The 23837-nt window shown below is 44.7% G+C and overlaps 1 protein-coding gene across 4 annotated transcripts in view; it reads left to right on the forward strand.

Moving 5' to 3' along the window:
• Positions 1 to 23837, forward strand: part of SEMA6B (semaphorin 6B) — a 48624-nt gene that overhangs the window by 13850 nt on the left and 10937 nt on the right. For all 4 annotated transcript variants that reach the window (XM_074203993.1, XM_074203990.1, XM_074203992.1 and 1 more), the window contains 11 exons: positions 15055 to 15231; positions 18594 to 18760; positions 19009 to 19132; positions 19447 to 19507; positions 20372 to 20434; positions 20568 to 20669; positions 21117 to 21207; positions 21608 to 21727; positions 22051 to 22139; positions 22782 to 22999; positions 23393 to 23524. In XM_074203993.1, coding sequence (XP_074060094.1) covers positions 15218 to 15231; positions 18594 to 18760; positions 19009 to 19132; positions 19447 to 19507; positions 20372 to 20434; positions 20568 to 20669; positions 21117 to 21207; positions 21608 to 21727; positions 22051 to 22139; positions 22782 to 22999; positions 23393 to 23524 — 1181 coding nt within the window. In that variant the 5' untranslated portion in view covers positions 15055 to 15217. The remainder of the gene's footprint in view (positions 1 to 15054; positions 15232 to 18593; positions 18761 to 19008; positions 19133 to 19446; positions 19508 to 20371; positions 20435 to 20567; positions 20670 to 21116; positions 21208 to 21607; positions 21728 to 22050; positions 22140 to 22781; positions 23000 to 23392; positions 23525 to 23837) is intronic.

Here is a 23837-nt window from a genome sequence, read left to right on the forward strand (position 1 = left end):
TGAAGGTGGGAGGATTTGGAGCTGGGACCCCCCCAAAGCTCCTCCCCCAGGCCAAAGGAATTCCTAGGAGCTGAACAGCCAAGGACAGTGGGGAGGAAGGAAAAAGTGGAGTGGAAATCAGGACACTGGACGGGAAGGAGCAAGGAAATGGGTCAGGCAGGAGACCCTACCTTGGGAGGAAGAGGGTGAAAGATCAAGCCCTGTTTCCTCATTCATTTATTCATCAAGCAGTGCTAAGATGTAAGGACACAAAGATGTTAAAAAAAATCCCTTGCCCTTCCTGGACCCCCCCAACCTTTAGCCTTCTCTCTTTCTCTAAGCTTCTCTACCCTCCTGCACCTCCTGCTTCCTGGACCTCAAAATCATAAAAACACTTAGAATTTTTAAAGTGCCTTGAAATAACATAACCTACAATGTGTGAATTGGTTATCCCCATTTTACAGATGAAGAAGCTAAGGCCCAGATCTAAATAATTAAATAATAATAACCCCCTAATTTTGGAGTTTATGAGGGTGCTCTATAAACACCTCAGCAAATTCAGGCAGTAGTGGGTGGAAGAGTGGTCTTAGCTGCTTTTAATGAATAAAAAACGAGAGCCCAGAAAGGGAAGGTAATTTGCCCAAATCTGACCACTAGAAAATAACTGGACCAAGACTTCATTGCAGGTCTCCTGACTTCAGAACCAGAATTCTTTCCACAGTACCACCAGGTCTCTCACCTGGCCTGGGAAGACATAACAATTCTCTTGGTCAGTGGCAACTGTTGCTAAGCACATCTCTGTGGTTAAACAGTAATAAACAGTAACAGGGGCCCCCAACCTTCTTAGGTCCCAGAGCTTTTAGCTTTTATTAAACTTTTTCATAACTCCTATAAGATATAAATGGAAATATATTCTAGACTACGGGTTCTTAACCTTTTGTGCGACACAGAATTTTTTGACAGTCTGAAGTCTGTGGACCTCTCCTCAGAATAATTTTATTTTTTGTTAAATTTATAATTAAGGGAAATGCTAAATTTCAGTTAGAGGTAAATGAAAATAAAGCTGTAATTCCCCTCCCTCCCTGCCTTTATTCAGAGATCTACTGATATTTATCCATTGGGATAAATTATGGGACTGAGGAGGTTCCCAGGTCAAGACTTTCTAGCATTTACTATGCATATATGTAAGAAATAAGATAAATAGTAATGGTTATCATGTATCTAGTGCTTGAAGCAGCTTGGTAGCTCAGTGGATAGAGTCCTTGGCCTGGAATCAGGAAGACCTGAGTTCAAATTTGACCTCAGACACTAACTGTTTGACCCTGAGCAAGTCACTTAACTTCTGTTTGTCTCAGTCCACTGGAGAAGAAAATGGCAAACCACTCCACAGTCTTTGACAAGAAAACCCCATAAACAATAGTGGAGTGTAAAGAGTCAGACACAACTAAACAATATGGTTCTTTAAAATTTGCAAAATATTTTATTTGTTATTTTATTTAATCATCACAATGACCCAAGAAGATAGAAGCTATTATTATGCCCATTTCACAGATGAGAAACCTGAGACGGAGAAAAGTAAGGGATTTAAAATACCCAGGGTCACATAGAAAGCTCGTGTCTGGGGCAAGACTCCAAGTCCTAGAGCTGAGCCATCTAACTAAAGACATTAATTTTTCATGAAGAAAACTTTATTACATAACATTTTTTCCCCACAAACTATTATTTTCAGGATATTTCAATAGGATAATATAGTTATATACCAAATATGTCCTCTCCCCTGCTTGACAAGCTTCTCGTACCTCTGAAGAACTGTATATTTCAACTTGGGATCATTTGAAGTAGATGGTATCAGCCCTTTGAGTCAACTGAAGAGGAGAAAGAAAAAGACTCAGCTTCAGAATGAATGGTTGGTAAGGTCTCTTCCCATCACTCCTACTTGGAGCCTTTTAGGGCAGGGAAATGGAGAGGGGCCCAGCCTCCGAGGTAGAGTTTCTCTTGAAGATTTTCTATACTGTACTTGTCTTCAGGTAAACAGACTTCATTGACTTTCCCAAATATCACGCAGCCCTTCATCTTTCCTGTGCTGCCTAGAACCTTGCTTCTACTCAGTGACACCAGCACCTCTGTCTCCCGCCTCCCTTTAGTCACCTCCCTCCACCCACCAATGTCAAGCCCTTTTCTCCCCTGGGGATCATCCTTAGTCCCCTAGCCCCAGTCCCCTGACTACTCCAGACTGCGAATCCCCGAGACTGCGAGTCCCCCAGCCTCCAACTCCCAGAGAGCCACGAGTCCCCTGTCTGAGGCTGCTTACCGCCCCCCCCCTTAATTACATGCTCGGTGTAAATGACACTTTAATTTCCTTTAAACGATTCACTGATACGAAGACTCAGTGTCTCTCTCTCTCTTTCTCTCTCTCTCTCCCTCTCCCTCTCCCTTTTTCCTAATTACAAGTCGCTGCTGCTACTGGATTTTCTCCCTGACGGGCCCAATTTCCAAACAGTGAAAGGCGGTAATTAAAATTAATTAGCCAGAGAGCTAGCTGGCGATAGTGAGCCCCAGGACTCCAGGAGAAGGCTCTCGGCTCTAGGCCTTGGCCCCAAACCTGCTTCCCCCAGGTCTGCCTCCTCTTCTCTGCTGCTGGCCCCCTGATCACTGCATCTTCATGGGCTAACCAATCCAGGAGTCCCTGCAGGCAAGGAACCCCCATCCTCAACTGCATAGACCCACACTGATAGAGCAGGCTAGCTCTGTAGTCTGGAAGGCAGGAGGCCACCCTTTTAGTCCCAGTTTGACCATTGACATTGCCTTGACTTCCCCTTCCCCCTTTGGCTCTCAGCAGGGTCTTAGGAGATGATGACTGTGAAAGTGAATTGGAAGGATGGAGAAATAAGACTATACAAACTGAAATTATTGCTAATAATAATAATAATGCTTTCATAATTCCATTACCTTTTTAAAAACTGATCAACTGAAAACAAAGGGAGCTTTTAAATTCACTGCCCCATGTCACAACAACCCTATAGGCAGAATGGGAGTAAAATATTCATTTTACTGGTGGGAAAATTGAGGCCTAGAAAAGACAATGGATCATAGTTATTGAGTGGGAAGGAATCTTAGAAATTTTTTGAGTTCAACTCACTTATTTTAGAGGTGAGAAAACTGAGGTTCATGGAAGATAAATGATTTGACCTAAGTCATACTGGTAGAACTGGGCAAAACTAGGATTTGAACTCAGGTCCTGTAACTCCAAGCTCAGCCCTCCTTTATGCTTACAGTTGACATGGGCCTGGAGTCACAGTTACAGTCAGTGGTGGAAACTACAACCATAGAATGTAAAATGTCAGACTTCAGTGGACCTTTAGAGATCATCTAATCCTCATCTTATAGAAAAGTGAAGGGGCTAGGTGGCACAGTGGATAGAGTACCAGCCCTGGAATCAGGAGGACCTGAGTTCAAATCAGGCCTCAGACACTTAATAATTACCTAGCTATGTGGCCTTGGGCAAGTCACTTAACCCCATTGCCTTGCAAAAAAAAACAAACAAAAAAATGTGAAACTCCAAAAGGGTAAGGACTTGCCTGGGCTAAATGACTTGTTCACAGTCACATGGAGGCAGGTCATCAAGGCAGTGAACCTAGGACCATAACCTATATCTACTACCAGTTTACAATTCTTTGCCTTATATTAAGAATGATTGTTGCTGTTGTCAGCAGTCTGTCATCTCTCCTTTCTTCCCTCAGCCTCCAGTGAATGAATCTAACCTAACTGGATCCTGGGGATATCTTCCTCATTTACTAGTCCTCACTGACTCTGAACTATCTTTGCCAAGTTCCTAGACAGACTGAGAACCAGGCTAGGCAGAAGCAGCTGTGAGCAGAGCCTGGTCATCTGATCCCCCTGTGGAGCAGAGACTCAGAGATCAATTCTTCCAACTATGCACTCATTCCTTGTGGGGGAGTCTTAATAAGGGGCCCTGGTTACCCAGAGCCCTGCTTGGGAATATTGGGATCCCAGAGATGGCTCAGGTTCTCCCTTTTCCCCTCATCTAGAAAATGGAACTTCCCTTCTGGGGGCCCTCAGTTCATCAAGAATGTGGAGCATTCTATCATTGAATCATCTAATCCAGCATTCTTATTTTAATAGATATGGAAACTGAGGCAGAGGATAATCCCATGGTCACACAGCAACTCAGTGACCAAGCCAGAAATAGAACTAGAATCCAGGCCTTCTTATTCCTGGGACTCTTTCCATTGTATCCTGATACCTCCTAATGGGGGTGGAGCTGGGAGCAGCTAAAGGCCCCTCTGGCTCCAGGCCCAGTCCTCCTGGGTGGTCAACTGCCAAGCAGGGCATCACCAAGGCCATTTCTCTGCCTCCAGGCATGCCGACCCATGATGACCCCACATCCTGTTCCCAAGCCCACAAAATCCCATAACCCCCATGGGGGCAAGGGGAAGTTCTGTGGAGGGGAAAAGAAGGGCCTGGAACACTAAAGTTAGGGGGGGATGTTTGGTTCTTTGTGAAGAAGGGTAAGGACAGACAGTTCTATTTATGGTATGGATGAAGGTCATGAGCGTTTATGTGTACGTGCATTATGAGAAGAGCAAAAGGAGACAATGGAAAGGGCTTTTGTTTGAGAAATTTGTGTAACTTAAGAATGTATGAAAATGTCTAATGGTATGAGATTGTTGTGCATGGTTTATGTTCATTGACATCTCTATTGTCACAACACTAGGCTTGGATTCAGGAGGCCCTGGGTTTGAACCTTGATTCTGCTATTTATTAGCTGAGAGACCTTAGAAAAGGCACTTCCCCTCTTTCAATCCTAGTGAATTCGTGTGTAAAGTGGGAGGACTAGACTCAGTAACTTCGAAGGTTTCTTTCAACTCTGAATCTGTGATCACTTGATCCTTGCGCTCCATATTTGTACAAAACTTACATTATAATTGATGTGATTTCTGAACATGAGAGATATTTTTGTAATCATCATCGCACATGTATGTGTATTTTGTATGTGCCTGTGGGTCTTCATATAAGCAACTGGTGTTTACTGTGTATGTCTGCACATATCATTGGGATGTTTGCGTGTGCTATGTACCCTGTGTGTTCTATACCTGCTGAGTTTTGTATACAGACAATTAATGTATGGGTATGCCAGTTGTTTGTAATAATAATAATAATAATAATAATAACTAATATAAGTAATTTAAAATTATCTCATTTGATCCTCTCAACTTTACAGTTGAAGGAATTGAGGTAAACAGGAATTAAGTGACTTGTCCAGGGTCACACAGCTTGTAAGCATCTGAAGCTGAATTTAAATTTAGGTCTTCCTGACTTCTGCTATTCTACATATATATATATATATATTCACATATATGTGTTATGAGGAGCTGAGTTCAAATGTGGCCTCAGACACTTGATACTTACTAGCTGTTAGAACTTGAACAAGTCACTTAACCCTAATTGCCCCACACGCAGAGCCATCTCCAGTTATCCTGATCCGTAACCGACCACTGGACTCAAATGACTCTGGAGGAGAAAATGAGACTGGTGAGTTAGCACAGCCCCCCTCACTCAAATTCAGTTCACTGTCATGTCATGGTATCACCTCCCTGATGTCATGGTCTTCTATAAGAAGGCTAGGTGGCATAGTAGATAAAGCATGAGCCCTGGAGTCAGGAGGGCCTGAATTCAAATCCAGCCTCAGACACTTAATCCCTAGCTATGTGACCTTGGACAGGTCACTTAATCCCATTGCCTTGCAAAAAAAAAAAAAAGAATGAAGGACAAAACATTATCATCATCATCATCACACATGTATGTGTATTTTGTATGTGCCTGTGGGTCTTCATACAAGCAACTGGTGTTTATTGTGTATGTCTGCACATATCATTGGGATGTTTGTGTGTGCTATGTACCCTGTGTGTTCTATACCTGCTGAGTTTTGTATACAGACAATTAATGTTCATGATGCATGTATCTTCACATTTGGATGCTCCACGTACAATATTTGCTATATGTATGAGATGGGCTTGTACAGTGGGGAGGAGACAAGACCCCTCAGATCTGAGAGTGCCCAACAGCCCCTCCAGACATGCTGTCTATGACAGCTGGTCACCTTGCCCTCTTCCTTGCTTCCCCTCCCTACTCCCAGAGACTTCTGGATAATGAACAGCTGAGACCAGTTTCCCCAAAGGCTCGTGTCCACCTGTTTCTTGTAGGAAGTGGAATACCCTCAGTCCTCTCCCCCTCTTAACACTTATCCCTTCCTGCCTAGGAATTTGGTTCTAGGAAAGCACCACTTACCCCAGGCAGAAGCTATGGTCACTTATTGACTATCTCTAAGCTTTGGCAGAAATGAGAAGTCCAGATCCTGCCCCGGCTCAATGATCTGAACTGTTCCCAGACTAGCTGGCTAATCAACAGGCTCACCGAAAATAGAGAGAGAGAGAGACCCTGAGATCCTAGAAGCAGAGGGTAAAATAGAAATTGAGGGAATTTGCCAATCACCTCCTGAAAGAGATCCCAAAAGAAAAACTTCCAGGAATATTATAGCCAAATTCCAAAACTCCCAAATCAAAGAGAAAATTCTAAAAGTTGCCAGAAACAAACAATTCAATTACCAAGGCTCCATAGGATTACACAGGATCTGGCAGCATCTACATTAAGGGCTCATAGGGCTTGGAATATGATATTCCAGAAGGCAAAAGATCTTGGTTTACAACCGAGAATCAACTACCCAGCAAAACTGAACATCCTCTTTCAGGGGAAGAGATGGACTTTCCATGAAACAGGGAACTTTCAAACTTTCCTAGTGACACAACCAGAGCTGAAAAGAAAGTTTGATCTCTAAGTACAGGACTCTGGTGAACCATAGAGGGGGTGGACGAGGAGGACTAACTATGAGGAACTTAATGATATTGAACTATTTGTGTTCCTGCATGGGGAGAAGATATTGATAACTCATATGAACTTTCTCATTTATAAGAGCTGTTAGAAGGAGCATATATAGACAGGACACAGGAAGGAGTAGAATATAATGGTATAATATAGTAAAAATATGGGAGTCAATGGGTGATAAAGGGAAGTATTGGGAGGAAGGGAAAGGAGATGAAGAAGAAGCTAAGAAATTTCATATAAGAGTCAAGAAAAAGCTTTTTCAATGGAGTGGAAAGGGGGAAGGCAAGGGGGAATGAGTGAGCCTTCATTCTCATCAGAAATGGCTCAGAGAGGAAATAATATACACACTTAATAGGGTGAGGAAATCTATCTTACCCTAGAGAAAAATGAGAAGAAAGGGATGGGAATGGGGGGAGGGAAGGGGGGAATAGGTGATAGAAGAGAGGGAAGATTGTAGGAGAGAGTACTCAGATACAAAACACTTTTGGACAGGGACAGGATAAAAAGAAAGAGAGAATAGAATAAATGAGAGTGAGGAGGAATACAGTGGAGGGAAATACAGCTAGTAATAGCAATTGTGGGAAAATATTGAAATAGCTTCTCTGGTGGACTTACGATAAAGAAAGCAACTCACCCCAGAGACAGAGCCATTGAAATTTGAACACAGACTGAAGTACATTTTTTTCTCTCTCTATTCTTGAGGTTTCTCATTTTCTTGGGGGGGGGGGGGGTTATATTTACTCTTATAACACATCCAATTTTGATCAATGTATAGCATGGAAACACTGTAAAGACTACCAGACAGCCTTCTTGTAAAATCCAAAACCTTACAAAAAATGATAGGTAGATACTACTATTGTATATAATTGGGAAAAAATAAAATGTTAATTCAAAAAAACCAAAAAACATCAACTGAAAGAGAGAGAGAGAGAGAGAGAGAGAGAGAGAGAGAGAGAGAGAGAACAGTTTCAGGGCAAGATAGCAATTTTGAGACCTTCGGATAAAAATATGGTGCCATTTAGGGCAAGAGGCCCTCTCAATCAACCTTTACAGCTAACCACCTTTTCATGGATGGTTGGGGAACATCAACACTCTGTGAATTCCTCCTTCTCTCTTCCCCATTACCCTCTCTCTTAAGAGTCTTCATAAATTGATACAGGGATGCTAGCTAAAGTTCAGCCTAACTAAAAGGAGGATCATAGGCAATAGTTTGCTGGATATTTAAGAGGCCTGTGTTGACAATCAGGTTGCGCATAGTGAATAGAATACTGTCCTGGAGCCAGGAATACCCAAGTTCAATTCTGACCTTAGACACTTAACATTTACTTTCTGTGTGACCCTGGGCAAGTCACTTAACCCCCGATTGCCTTACAAAAAAAGCAGGGAATAAGAACTGGGCACTGACTCTTATTAAAATGTTCTCATCTAATCAGAGATGGAAGGGGTCTTATCCAATTCTCTGGTTTTCCATATAGGAGACCAAGGCCCAATGAAATCAAGTACTTGCCCAGTCATATAGCAAGTATCAATCAGATTTAATCAAATCCAAAACTCCTGATTTCAAGTCCAGAGTGCTTCACACTATACACCAACACTACATCTAACTATGTCTAACAAATTATATGAGCTTGGACAAGTCTTTGGCTCTCCAGGCCTTGGTTCCCCATCTGGAGAAGGAAAGAAGTGGATTAAACCAATGATTCTGGGCAGCTAGGTGGCACAGTGGATAGAGCACTGGCCCTGGAGTCAGGAGGACCTGAGTTCAAATGATGCCTCAGATACTTGACACTTACTAGCTGTGGGACCTTGAGCAAGTCACACAACCCTGATTACCTTGCATCCAGGGGCATCTCCAGTCATCCTGATTGCAGGCCCAGTGATGATCTAACTACTTTGTCACATGGGAACTGTTCTTCTGGGGTCTCTCCAAGGGTCTGTTACTTAAAGTTTGGCAACCCCTCTACTAGATGACCTTTACGCCCTCTCATCTCTACCATATGTTCTTAGGCCCCTTCTGATTGTGACACTCTTTGTTCTAATATTCTCCTAGTTCTAACATTAGTCTTTAGGACCCCTGGCCCTTTGACATTCTGTTCCTTCTTGTAGGGCCTTTTCAGCTTTCTTAACAGGCTGGGATCTTTGTCATGGGAGAGGATCTTTTGCTACATGCACTTAATTGTGTATTGGAGTAAGTATCTCTTCTTAGGTTTCCTCTGCCACAGTTTCCCAGTGAAATGTAGCATTGTAGCTATTTGCTTGCTCTGGACATTGAACCTGATCCTACAGGCTCTGAGTAGTTTCTGATTCTCTTTAGTTGGCTGACTGACTGTGAGAACTTGGGTGAGTCCCTTCCCCCTTAATGGATCTGAATTATCCTATCTGTAAAATGGCTTGGACTAGATTTCATTTGATTCAATTCAGTCTAAGCATTGATTAATCTCCTCTTGTACCAAGGGTGGAGATACAAAAACAAAATTGAAATCATCTCTGCCCTCAAAGTTCTACTGTGAACGAGCAAAAACAACATGCCTGAAGATAAGTAAAAGCAAAATAAATATAAAGTGGGAAGAGGAGGCTCTACTGTACAAGGAGTCTCCAAGGAATATTGGAGACTGGTTCAAAGAGGCAGAGGTACAGTTATTCAGTCCCATCCTATTTGGTTACCTCAGTTTCCTCATTCATGAGACAATCTGAGAAGGACATGGCAAAACTCCCCAATATTTCTGCCATTTGGGTTTTCTTGGCAAAGTTAATGGAATGTTTTGCCAACTTTTTTCTCCAGCTCATTTTACGGTTGAGGAAACTGAGGGGTTAAGGGACTTACTCAAGGTCATACAACTTGTAAATGTCTGAAGCCAGATTTGAACTCAGAGAGATGAGCCTTCCAGGTTCATTGATCTTAACTACTGTACCAAGAAGGGAGAGTTTTGCAAAGATACAGAGGTGGGAGGCAATGTTGTATGTGAGGAACAGTAAGTGAGACTATTTGACTGGAAGGTAAATGATTCCTGAGAACTTTTATTGCTGCCTGAATCTGTGCAGCCACTGGAACTAGAGTTGTGGCTTTGGGGCTAGGGGGAAGTGGCAGACAAGCTCAGACTGGCTTGGGACTCCGATCCCTTCCTAGTGGGACCTTGGGGGATCAAGCTGCCCAGCACTTGAAGAAAGGCCAGGAGCCTTCAGTGAGAAATGGATGAGCCAGGAGGCCTCATCAAGCACCCATAGTTAATTAGTGTCCCCAGGAAACATTGCGGCAGGTAATTGATATCTGGCACGAGCCACTGCCGGCTGATGTGGACAGGCTCTGGGACGGATTGAGGCTCTGAGGAAGGCAGACATGCATCAGGGAGGTCAGCTAAGCTGGGGCTGGGCCTTTTCCCAGAAGTGCTCAGGCCTTGCCCTCCTCAAGTCCCACTTCCCTGACTGAGGACCCCGTGTCCTCAGAGAGACACCTAAGCAGCAACGCAGGGTGAATCCTGGTCCTACTGATTATTCCCTATGGCACTTCAGTTATTAAATAGCTCTGTGCCTCAGTTCTCATTTGTAAAAACTGAATGATCTCTAAGGACCCTTCTAGTTCTAAATTTTAGATCCTCCATATGAAGACACTCATGCATACATATATATATATATATATATATATATATATATATATATATACATACACACACACACACACACACACACACACACACACACACACACACACTGGCCTTTCATGATCAAACATTATACACACACACACACTGAGATGCATGCTAGCTCTTTCCTCTTCCCTTCCTCCCTTTGACTCCCCCACCCAGTGGTTTAGGCCCCATTGGCTACCAGGTGCCCAGACCCGTCTCCGGCCTGGCAGGTGGTGAGGCCTGGGTTTCCGGAGCCGAGCGGGCGCCGGCAGCTGCAATCAGATGCCTCGGATCAGCCTCAGGTTTCAGCAAAGAAAGCAGATGGTCTGTGAGGGGATAGAGGCCTCCCCTGAACCTTGGGAGGGGTAAACCATGACAAGTCTCCTCTAACCCAACACTGGGGGGAGGTACTGAGAGAGCTCATTATTACATGAGGGCTTGGTGGAGTCAAGGGTCAGAAGCCATGAGCATCCCAGAACTTTTCCTCAATGAAGAGACCTTCCCTTACCATGTACTGGGAGCAGACCTTGAGGTACAAAAAGGACACCCGCCCTCAATCCCTCCTGTTTCTTGGCTAATCCAGCTCTGAGTTCAAAGCCCAGAGTGTTTGTTCTATATGACTAGATAGGGCTGTTCCTGATGTTCTGAGGCACAAACAGTACATCCCCTCTCCCCATCATACCCCTCACTTCCCGACCAAACTCCACCCAACCATAAATTATAAGAGGTGACAAGGATCACTTTTTTGACATCACTGGTCTTTGAGCCAGCCTGAGTTTTAGTCACTATTCTGATACTTGGGGAAAGATAGGTAAAGAGAGAAAGAGAAGACAGGAAGAAAGAGAGAGACAGTGAGAGACAGGGACAGATTTTTTTTCATCTTCATTTCTTCATCTGTAAAATGGGAGTAATAGCATTATTACAGGCACAAGCGTGAAGGACATGCTCTATGTACCTTAAAGGAAAAATCTTGCCAAAAAGGGAGGAATTATGAGGTGAATTTGGACTGGTGTGGATAACCAGCCAATCCATCCTGGTTCTAGCCCTGCCACCTAGAAGTCACTGTCTCTCAGGTAGACCTGCCCTACCTCTGTCTGGTGGTGTCAACCCTGAAAGACCCCAGAGCAAGATTTCCTAACCCTTTTTCTGTCCTGGACCACTTTGGCAATCTGGTTAAACCTAAGTTCTTCTTAAAATAACATTTTAAAATGTGTAAAATAAAATACATGTTACTATAATGGAAACCAATGATCCTGAAATATGATTGTCACAATATAAAAATAAGTTTTCACAGCCCAGGTTATGAACCTTAGAACATAGATGAGATAATGTCAAAACTAGGAGAGATTTTAGAATATAGAATTCATTTCACCATTCTTAAGTCTTTGTTATGGATCAGCACTGAAAATCCAAAGGTGACAGAATGACATCATTTTCTCAAACACGTACACACATACTTACATATACATAGCCCATATATACACACAACACACACACATGCCCATATACATACATACACACATACATAACACACACACACACCACACACACACACACACACACACACACTGGTCTTACAATCTACAATGTTGGAATAAGGGGAAAGGGAGCCACAGGAAGAAATAAGGCATAAGGTAGACTTCTGAAAGGAGCAAAAGTGAAAATCAGACAATGTGCTCTATGAAAATGTGAGAGGAAAAGAGCCCCTGTAGCTGGGGGCAGGACAGGTGGAACAGGAGACATTTCCTTGATCAAGTGATACCTGAGCTCATACTTGGAGAAATAAAAGGATTTTTTCAGATATATATTCCAGGCTTTGGTTTGACCAATGCAAATCAATGCATAGAAGTGGGAGATGCAATAATCTATTGGGAGAGATGGATACAGTAAAGAGGGCACTAAACTTGGAGTCAGAAGATAGAGCTGAAGCCCTGCCTCTACCACTTTTCACTGGTATCATCTTAGGCAAATTGCCTCTCCTCTCTGGGCTCCTCTCAGTTTCCACAACCTGTAAAATAAAGGAGTTGAATTCGTTAACATTTCTCTAAAGTTCCTTCTACCTAACTCTCTGACTTGATGAAATGGTATATTGAATTCAGGGAAGACTTGTTCAGGGTATGTGAGAGTGGATTTCCTCTCATGCTGAGGTCGGAGTGGATGATCAACGAGATCCTTTCTATGCCTCATGGTCTGCGATTCTAGAACAGGTAGTGGTCCATTCTGAGCTAGAATCCTTGAAGCAGAATCACGTGAAAAGGCCTGAAGTGGTAGGCAGGAACCAGATTGTGGAAAGCTTTGAGGTCCGTACTATTTTATCCTCCAGTCAGTAGAGAGCCCTTGAAGATCTTTGACCAAGGGACTGACATGGCCAGATCTGTGCATTAGAACTATTTTGACAGCCTTGTGGAGGATGGAGTGGAGAAGAGATAGGAAACTAATTAGAATGCTCCAGCAATGGTCCAGGTGAGAGGTGATGGAAGATAGAACTCAGTTTGTGGTTGTGTGAGTGGAGGAGAAAGGGACAGAAGACAGAAATTGTGTGAGAGCAGTAAAATCCATTGATTGGCTATGTGGAGAAGGAGAAGGAAGAATCAAAGGTTTTGAGTCTGGGTGATGAGGAGGAGGGTGGTACCATTAAGAGAACTAGGGGAGTTGGTAGGAGTGGCCTAGCAGTATAATGAGTTCTAGTTTGGGAGATGACATTGGAATAGACATTCAAGTAGAGATGTCTAAAAGGCATCTGTAGAATTAGACTCAGAACTGGGGTAAATTTGAGGCTGGAGATGGATATTTAAGTGTCTTCTTCCTAAAGGTGAAAATTGAATCCAGGAAAGGATAAGTGAGTGATAAAGTCTAGTGCTAAGGATAGAGGCCAGAGAGTAGGAAAACACCCACCCTCAGGGAGTAGGAGGAAGGCAATGACCTAACAGAGGAGTGGAGGAGTGGCCAGACAGGTGGGAAGACAGCAAGGAAGAAGGAGTCTCCAAGGAGATGGTGTAGTATGCTACAGAGAGCTCAGAGTGTGAATTGAGAAAAAGATATCAAATTTAGCAATTATCCTTATAATAGCTAGATTTGCAGAATTTTTTCTACCTCATATGACCCTCATAAGAAACCTGTGAGGCAGTCACTATTATTATTATTATCTGCATTTTACAAGTGAGCAAACTGAGGCTGAAAGAGATTACCCAACATCATACAACTAGTAAGTGTCCAAATTTAGCTTTTCCTGACTCTGATTCTAGCGCTCTATCCCCTACACCACCTAGCTACCTCCCAGTTAAAAGACTTTGGTGTCCTTTGGAAAAATTATTTCTGGATAATGATAGAATTAGAAGCCAGATACAAGAGACTAGGGAATAAATGACTGAAAAACAAGGCAATAGATGTAGGAGAGAAGAATCAAAGGTTTGAGTCTGGGTGATGAGGAGGATGGTAGTACCATCACTAGAAATAAGGGAGGGGCAGCTAGGTGGCAAAGTGGATAGGGCCTGGAGTCAGAAGGACCTGAGTTCAAATGTGACCTCATCACTTAATAATTATCTAGCTATGTGACTTTGGGCAGGTCGTTTAACTCCATTGCCTTGCAAAAAAAAATTAAAATAGGGGAATTGGTAGAAGTGACCTATAAATGAATTATATGATGAGTTCTAGTTTGGGGCATTGAGGTGCCATTGAGACAAACATTCAAGTAGAGACTTGGAACTGGGGCAAAATTGGGGCTGGAGATGAATATTTAAGGATCATCTTCCTAAAGGTAAAAATTGAATCCGGGGAAGGATTCTTTCTAGGGAGGGCAAGAAGGGACTTCAGAGATCATTTGGTTTATTTGATAGAGATCCCTGAGGCCCAGAGAAGGGAAATAATTTTCTCAAAGCCACACAGGAAGGAAGCGGTATTGATTGTAATACTTTATCATGATTCCAAATCAAGTGAGTTTTGCAGTGAATGAGGAGAGATAAAGGCTGATAACTTCAAAAGAGAGCAGAGTTAAGAGGATTTTTAATGGTCAGTTTGAATAATTTTTTAAAAATTTTAAATATGTTTTATTCTTTACTAATTACATTTTAAAATAAATTTTAATATCTACTAAAACAAAAGTTTTTGAGTTCCAAATTCTATCCTTTCTCAATTCCCTTTCTGAGGGAGATATATACTTGTGCAATCATGTAAAATATTTCCATAAGAAGGATTTTTAAGAACAAGGAACTGAAATATGTTTCTGGATGCAGCAGTAAAGAAAAGAATATTTTTGAGATCTTGAAGCAAAGGGCTCACTGTTAATTGCTTTTCACTAGATATGAGATTAGAACACAGAACATCAGAGCTAGAAGAGACATTGTTGACCATATAGTGTTTAGTTCAACCCCCTCCTTTGATTGGTTAGATAACTAAGGTCTAGGCAGGGAAATGACTTGCTGGAGGTCACTAAACAAGTTGGGGGCAGAGGTGAATCTCAAAGCCAGGTTCTTTTACTCCCTGCCAAGGCTTTTTTTCACTAAATGAAGCTTTCTTCTTATGTTCCCTTCCCCTTGCTTTCACACAGAGGTTTTTGGAAGCACTTCATAACCAACTCCTGTAAAACCTGCCTGACCCATCATTTGACAAAGGAAGAAATGAAGCTCTCTGGAAGGGAATTCAGGCCACCAACACAAACAGGAGATGACCTAGAGTGAAGTCAGGAGATCTTCGTCATTCCCTGTTCATTGATGTCCAGCTCCAGGTAAGGCAAATTAAAATGTGTGCTCTGTGTGTGTGCGTGTGTGTGTGTGTGTGTGTGTGTGTGTCTCCTGGGCAAATCTATATGTCTTGTGTATATGTTGGGTGAGTGTGGCTTATGTGTGTTTCCCATGTGTATGTCTCTTGTGTGTATGTTGGGTGAGTGTATCTTGTATGTGTTTTTCTCTTGTGTATGTCTCTTATGTGACTATGTGTGTCTTCTCCCTAAAGTATCTGTCTAATTCAATACAGGCTGCAGGACTTCAGGGGCTCTTGGACAAACAGCAGTGTTAGTGCCACAGATCCCCAGGAGTTTACAGGGAGGCAGAGGCAAGTTCATGGGGAAGGGCACAATCGTTACAATATTGCCATTCAATGCGGTCACTGCAACTGTCTCCCCCCTTTCCTGTCTCTGTAGGATGGCTTGCAATTCTGTAGCAGCTGTACTTCCATTTACTTTGGCTCCCATTAACCTGTCAGCCTTGTGAGTTACTCACCAGCTGTTTGTTGTTGGTGGTGTTTTTTTAAACTAAGCACCTGGTTAGAGGGATGGGAGATGGAGAAGATGACCTGGACCCTGTCCTTGGGGAGCCCCCAATCTGAAAAGAGACAAGACTCACGACCTGTGACAATTGGGGACACACTATAATCATCAAGGGCCGAACTATAGATCTCAAAATAGAGAAAGCTTGTTGAGGGTTAGGACAAGAACACCTGGAGGAAGTATGGGTGGAGTTGGATTTTGAAGGATGGAGAGAACTTGGAGAGGTCTGGAAGGGTCTGGCAGGGTCTGGCAAACTAAGGAGGTGGTGGGTAAAGGTTGGAATGAGGAGTTAGCTAGGTGGCCCTGTGGATAGAGCACTGACCCTGGAGTCAAGAGGTACTGAGTTCAAATCCAGCCTCAGAAACTTAATAATTAGCCATATGATCAAGGGCTGTATAACTCCATTGCCTTGCAAAAACCAAAAAAAAAAAAAAATTGGAACAGGCTAAAACATGGGGGCAAAGATATAGTCAAGAGACCCAGGCTAGCTAGGAAAGGCTAATGTCAAGGAGAAGAGACTAGTGGGAGGCACTGGACAAATTCTAGAGGATTTGGAATGACTCCTTGGATATTAGTAGTCACTCCAGGTGTTGGAACAGGAGTAGGTGTGGGACATAAGGGAAGAAGGAGGGTGAATCAGGAAGCTGAGGAAGTGGAGAGCGGGACCTCTGCTTCATTCAAGAGCTGGGGCATCCAGATTGAGTCACAGATCTTGGTGAAAGGGGCAGGAAAAGGAAGCTATCACAAGCTGGAGCAACCTCTGACTAAGTCTATCCGGAACCCTTCCTGTTTTCCACCAAAGTCACTCCCTGAGGCCTGAGTTTCTTGTCTTCCCTAACCTCTGTTTGCAGGGGCCCCATAAAGTCAATTGTTTTAAGAGATCACAGAGTCCCAACCCCAAACTAGGAGCTTTGAGAGCTAGCCAAGAACGTCCTTCCTCTCTTTCCGCAACCCTGGAAGCTTTTTCAGGACAGGACTCAGTTCATCTTCATCTCACCCCCCCACACACACTTCTAACCAGGTGCTTAGTAAAGACATACTGAATAAGTAAGTCAAAGCCAACAGATTAATGGAATTCAGAGTAGTGGTTACAGGACTGTAAATCAGTCTACAAGTGTGGCAGACAGAGATGGAGGAGAGTTACTGTGACTGCAGTAAATGGCAGTATTGTAGCAATTATGCCCTTCACCTGAACTTGCCTTCAAGACCTCTGGATAACATTAACCCTGATGTCTATTTTGAAGCTCCTGAAACTTTCCCTGTCTATACTGAATTAGCCAGATGCATTAGGAAGACAACAGGAAGATAAGGGACCAATCAACAGAGCTAAGAACTCAGTTCTCTTGACTTTCAGCCTAAGTTTTTCTTCACTGTACCACAAAACTACTAAAACTGCTGTACTAGAAAGAGCTCTGGGATTGAAACGGAAAGATTTTCTTTTGAGTTCTAACTTGGTTACTTTGGAGTGTGACCTCTTTTTTTCTCTTTCTCTTTCTCCCTCTTTAAAATGATGATAGTAATGCCTGTACCACCTATTTAACAGACTTTATAAACCATAAAGTGTTGGAGAATATTAATGAATAGTTAGTTGCTTTTCCACAGTATATAGAATACAAGTATTTATACCCTCTCTAGCCTCAGTTTCCTAATCTGTAAGATGAGTGGGTTGGACTAGTCAGCCTTCTGTGTTCAAAGGTCCCATCCTCATTAAGAACCCTGACTTTTTGGTGATTTTGAGATTTGTTGATAAAAGCTAGATCTTTTATTTAGGCTAGTTTAATGGAACAGTATAACAAAAATGCTAGTGGAAAAATGTAGGAAATTCTGACTGGAAGCTAAAGACAGGTAGTCCTTTAAAAAAATACCTCATTCAACTAACTGCAGGATAATTGGGTAAGAGGATAGGAAAGAGATATTTACCATTTACGGATGCCCTCTGGGGCTGGACCTTGGTCCTCCTTGAAAAGCTAGTTTGTGCCCCATTTCTCCCTTAGCTTCATCTCTGAGTCACTTGGGAACTCTAGGCTGCCCCAAGATCTAGAGGGTTGCAATCTGCCCTGGAGGTGAACTGTCCAATAGAGAGATGATGACAGATGGAGCTGGTGAGAGGGCTGCCAGTCAGAGGAGAAAAGAGAGGAAGAAGGATTGCTGATGCCACAAAACAGGCCACATCTGGGATTTGGACAGCACTGTCACCAGCTCATTTTTTTGCACAAGGCTGGAATATGAAATTGTGGCCCCTCTTGCCTAATAGCACAGTTTGCTTGGGATAGTAGATGAATATTTTATAGATTTTTGGCACCTTCCAGCTTTGCCCGCCTGAGGCAAGCGCCTCAATCGAATCAGGGCTCCAAATTCGAGAGTGCAGAAGGCAGCGTCTCCCTAGATAGGCAGCCTTGTCTGATCACTGTCCCTGGGGCTCTTCTCCTGGCCAGAGGCCCCTAGGTGCGCTGGAACTGTGGGAGAGGTAGGTGGCTCTCAGGCGGCTCCTAGTGGTAGCCAGAGGAACTTCAACCTCCAATTTCCTCCCAAGTGATTTCCAGTTTGGACTCTTCGGGATCCCATTTGGGGTTTACTTGGCAGAGATACTGGAATGGTTTTGCCATTTCTTTCTCTAACTCATTTCGTTGATTAGAAAACTGAGGCCAGCAGGGTTGAGTGACTTGCCCAGGGTCACACAGCTAATACATATCTGAGGTCAGATTTGAACTCATGAAGATGAAAAGTTCTGGATTCCAAATCCACAGCTCTGTCCACTGTGTCACTGTAGCTGCCCAATCCTTCTCAATACACTGCCTGTTTCTTCTCCCTCATCACTGCAGGAGCACCCTATCTGGCCAGAGAACCATGCCAGCACCCAGCCTACCACCTTTCCCGGTGCTGAGGTCCTGGACCCATGTCCTGCTCCAGATCCTGACCTTGATGCTGGGAGCTGTCCAGGGCCTCTTCCCTGAGGAGCCTCAGCCCCTTGCGGTGGCACCACGGGATTGTGAGTTGAGGGCTTTGAAATAAGGGATGTTGCAAGTTTTAGAGGGAGGGAAGAGTAATATTGGGGAAGAGAACCTGGAGAGTCTATGAGGAGGAAGGTCATTGTGGAGAAAGATCCTGCAGATTCTATACAAGGATGCGTCCAAGCCCCTGAAGCATCCCTTCCCCCATGGTCCCGGAACAGGACCCATGGCCCAGGAGCTATTCTCTAGAGTGAGCAGCTAAACTTCCCTTCCCTGTGATCCACAGACTTAAAGCAGTACCCAGTATTCACGGGCAGCGGACCAAGCCGCTTCCCTCCAGCCTCTAGCCCCGAAGGGCTCAACATTCAACGGATGCTTCGGGTCAACAGGACCCTGTTCATTGGAGACAGGTATGGGTAGATGTTGGAGTAAATTAGCCTGTGATTGGGAAGGTTTGGCATGTTATCATCTGGGACATGTTAGCATATAGTTTTTGTGTTGCCATATTGGATGTTAATGTATACATGTTACTGGGTTGGGTTGGGTTGATTTGTTGGGGATATCAGGGTACATGAAGGCATGTCAACATTCTATATACCCATGTTGTGGGTATATAGCTGGCATGGTGGATGCTATATTTGTGGAAGGGTGGTAGGGAAGGGTTGCCCAGAGGGTTAGTCTGGATGCCCCCCCACCCTCACTGAGCCCTGGGTCCCCCTCACAGGGATAACCTGTACCGAGTAGAGCTGGAGCCACCCACGGCCAGTGAACTGCGCTACCATCGGGTGAGTGGGGGGCAGGAGAGGCCACGGTCTGGTTGGGCTGAGAGAGGCAGGGAGGGAGAACCAGTCCCCACTTGGTGTACCTCAGAGACAACCCCTCTGTCCATCCCAGCCATGGGGCTGACTCCCTCGCCCCAAACTCTATAGAGCCACCTCTGGGAGAGGCCATCTGGCCAGTAATCATCTAGCTCACCCCCCCCCATTTTGCCACTTTATCACCTCTATGGCATACAGATAAGGAAACTGAGGCTCACAAAGGTAAGATGACTTGTTCAAGGTCTCACAGTAAGTGACAGAGCCAGAATTCAAACTCAGACTTCCAAATCCAGTGCATTTTATACTATACCATGCTGCATCACTGAGCAACTACATGTTGGATTTGAAGTAAGAAGAGATCTGGGTTCTCATACTTAGTAGTTGTTAGACCCTGGGCAAGTCAATTTGCCTTGATAAGTCTATTTCCTCATCTCTAATATGGGAATAACAACATTGTACCCATCTTATAAATCTGTGAGAACTTGCTATTATTATTTCCAGCTGTAGAAATCATGTCCCTCCCCTTCTCAGAACCAGTTTCTCTTTTCCTTTCCCTTTCCTACCCCTCTCCTTCCTTCTTCTCCTCTCCCCTTCATTCACCTCCTTCCACCTCCTTCTCTTCCTTCCCCTTCTCTCTCTCTCTCTCTCTCTCTCTCTCTCTCTCTCTCTCTCTCTCTCTCTCTCTCTCTAACACACACACACACACACACACACACACACACACACACACACCCACCCCTAGCCTACCTGAAACCCACCCAACCCCATCTATTCCAGCCTTGGACACTAGCTCCTTCTCTCAGCTTCATGGCACTAATTCTGTTTCCACAGAAGCTGACCTGGCAATCAAATCCAAATGACATCAACATCTGTCGGATGAAGGGGAAGCAGGAGGTAAACTCATTTTTCCCATATAAATCCCAGATAGAGAAGGCCATTTTCACATTCATGGCCCTTCCCCCCCCCCTACCAGGCGGGCTTAAGCCTTCCCATTCCCCCCAAACCTCATGATCTTCTTCTTCCTCAGGGCGAGTGCCGTAACTTTGTGAAGGTGCTATTGGTTCGAGATGATAACACCCTGTTTGTGTGTGGGTCCAATGCATTCAATCCCATCTGTGCCAACTATAGTGTGAGTCCTAGCCCTACCTGGTATTGTTTATACTCCCAACCTAGGGCTGTGCCAATCAGAGCATGAATGAATAAGCCCTACTTGTCACTGCCCCATCCTTGCTTACCTTTCGTCATGTTCATTAGGTGAGGGCAAGCCACCATTTTCTTTTCTTGTCTTAGGCAAAACTAATTGTAATACTGCTCAAGTCCCAGATGGGGCCAGTGATACTCTAGGGCTATGCTAGCTATAGTTTAAATCCCAACCCTGCCTGCTCCTACCCTGTTTGCCCAGTCCAGGCCTGTATCCACCCTTGGAATTTGTCCTGTGGATCTCAAAGAAATTTACAGATGTCTTCTTTCTCTTGAAATGGGTGGGCAGTGTAGAATGACCTTGTTGGGCTGGAGCTAGAGAGAAAAGACTCTCAGGTCACTCATACCCTTCTTGCTATCCTCCTGACCCCTGCAGATGGACACTCTTGAACCTATGGGAGACAACATAAGTGGCATGGCCCGGTGCCCCTATGACCCTAAGCATGCCAACGTTGCCCTCTTCTCTGGTGAGTGTCCCTGGCTTGTAACTCTGGTGAGTGTCAGGCTCCACCTTGGACCAGGGTTGATATTCAATATGAGGCCACTGGTCAGCCCTTAGATCCCTTGTCTTTTGGTGAAATAGGCCCAAACACCTTCTGTATACACCCCCCTTAGTGGATGTTGAGCCACATTCATTTCCCCCATCCTTTCTGTCTGTGTATTAGCTATGGGAACCAAGAGGGAAGAGTTCACCCATTGCACAGATGAGGAAAAGGCTCTCAGAGGGGTGAATTGTTATTAGAGGCTTATACAGCTCAAATTAGGGACCAGGGAAGGATTCATCCATTGCCCAGACAGTTTGGTGAATGCTTGGCATCTGTATGTCCTTAACCCCACTTGTTTGTCTTTCCCCTCATCCTCACCCAGGTGGGATGCTTTTCACAGCGACAGTCACTGACTTCCTAGCCATCGATGCTGTCATCTACCGAAGTCTGGGTGACAGCCCCACACTCCGTACAGTCAAGCATGATTCCAAGTGGTTCAAAGGTGGGGAACTGGAGAGGGGAGGAGGAAAGGTATCTCAGACAACATCCCTCCACCATAATAAGAGCCTCTAGTGATGCTAGACAAAGGGAAGGCTCAGTTTTTCACATGATAGGCCTAGGAGCTAGTCCTAACAGGATAATCTTTGAAATTCTTTCATTCTAGAATTTCCATCCTCATCCCCAAATCCCCTTGTCATCATTCAAAGCCCCCTCTCCCCCTTAGCTGCCCCGTCTGATTCTCCCATGCATCATAAAAGTTCTTACCCCAGGAAGCATCCCACCTCATAAGGGCTGGGCCTTGACATTGCATCCTTTGACCCACAGAGCCTTACTTTATCCATGCCGTGGAGTGGGGGAGTCACGTATATTTCTTTTTCCGAGAGATTGCCATGGAATTCAACTACCTGGAGAAGGTGAGTCCCTGCCTGGGGAGAAGAAGCAGGGATATAGTGGATATAGATGCTCCCTGAAACAAACTTTGGGGCATCCAGTGCCTGAGGTCTAGTCCATAACAGGTACCAGAACAAGTTTGTAGAGTATTTCCAGCCAGAGATAAGTACTGTGGGGAAGAAAAAGGGCCTCTTTCATTCCTGTTGGATCTAATGTTTTCATATCTGTTATCTTAGTGGACCCTCTCAGGAGGAAAGGCAGGAATCATTTGCTCCAGTTTAACAAATAAGGAAACTGAGGCCGCATAGATGGGAAGTGACTTGAAAAAGTGACACATCAACAGTAGAAACTGAACCAGAATCCAGGGCTCTCTCCCCTACACCACACTTGTGTGTCTCTCCATTGAAAAAATCCACCTCCAAATCCCCAAACCCTTAAAAGTGTAAGGATTCTTAGGGGTCATTTGATCCAACCCCTCACTTTCTAGGTGAGGAAGCTGAGGCTTAGAGAAAGGCATACCTTGCCTCAGGTCAAAGAGTGATATTTCTCTGACTTCAGTCTGGGCCTCTGCTTTCTCTCTGACTGATTTCTATCCTGTGGAAGTTCAAGGCAGGCTAGGTTCAGGGAATGGATGGGATATGTGACCCACCAGGGCTGCCCCATAGGTTGTGGTGTCTCGTGTGGGCCGCGTGTGCAAGAATGATGTGGGTGGCTCCCCTCGAGTATTGGAGAAGCAATGGACATCCTTCCTGAAGGCCCGACTCAACTGCTCTGTGCCCGGAGACTCCCACTTCTATTTCAACGTCCTCCAGGCTGCCACTGGCATCCTCAATTTGGGAGGCCGCCCTGTGATCCTGGCCCTCTTCTCTACCCCCAGCAACAGGTCAATAGAACAGGGGATGGTGCTAGATGGGCCCCAATTCAACGCCTTGTGAGCTGAACGTCCTTCAGGTCCAGAGCCTCGAGGCTGAGTGGAAGCCTTCCACATGGCCACCCAACCCTCTCTCTGTCCTCACTGAGACTTCTCCCCCAGGCCATACCTCTCTTGAGGTGGCTAACTCACCCTGCCCTCACCCCAACATTGCATGTTGGCCCTCCTCTTTCCCCAATGCTCCATGCCCCCAGAGTCCAGGTACTTACCTCTCAAGTTCTTCCATCCTCCATGTTCCTAACTCACCACCAGACCTGAATCCCCCTGTGCCCCCCAGCCTTGCCTCAGCTTCCTGTCTGGAACTGGCTGTGACCTCTCCATCTTCACACCCCTTTCCCCCTGTAGTATCCCTGGCTCGGCTGTCTGCGCTTTTGACATGGGCCAGGTGGCAGCTGTCTTTGAGGGTCGCTTTCGAGAACAGAAGTCGCCAGAGTCCATCTGGACCCCAGTGCCTGAAGAGCTGGTACCCAAGCCTCGGTGAGTTGGGCATTAAGTAGCAAAGCACCGGGCCAAGTTCTGGTGATACAAAGAAAGGCAAAAGGCAGTCCCTGCTCCCAAGAAGTACATAGTCTCAGGGGAAATCAGCTGGAGATAACAGACAGAAGATGCTAGAAGTAAGGAGGATTCGAAGACATCCTATAGAAGGTGGGGGTCTTAAAAGAAGCCAGGGAAGCTGAGAAGTGGCTTTTGCCCTATCTTTACTGCCAGTCAGCCATAGAAATCAACCAAAGACCTGGCTAGAACTCAGATCCTAGGGAAATCAGAACTGAAGACTCTTTTAGGGTCATCT

The sequence above is a fragment of the Macrotis lagotis genome, chromosome X (assembly GCF_037893015.1).
Source record: "Macrotis lagotis isolate mMagLag1 chromosome X, bilby.v1.9.chrom.fasta, whole genome shotgun sequence".
Lineage (NCBI taxonomy): Eukaryota > Metazoa > Chordata > Mammalia > Peramelemorphia > Peramelidae > Macrotis > Macrotis lagotis.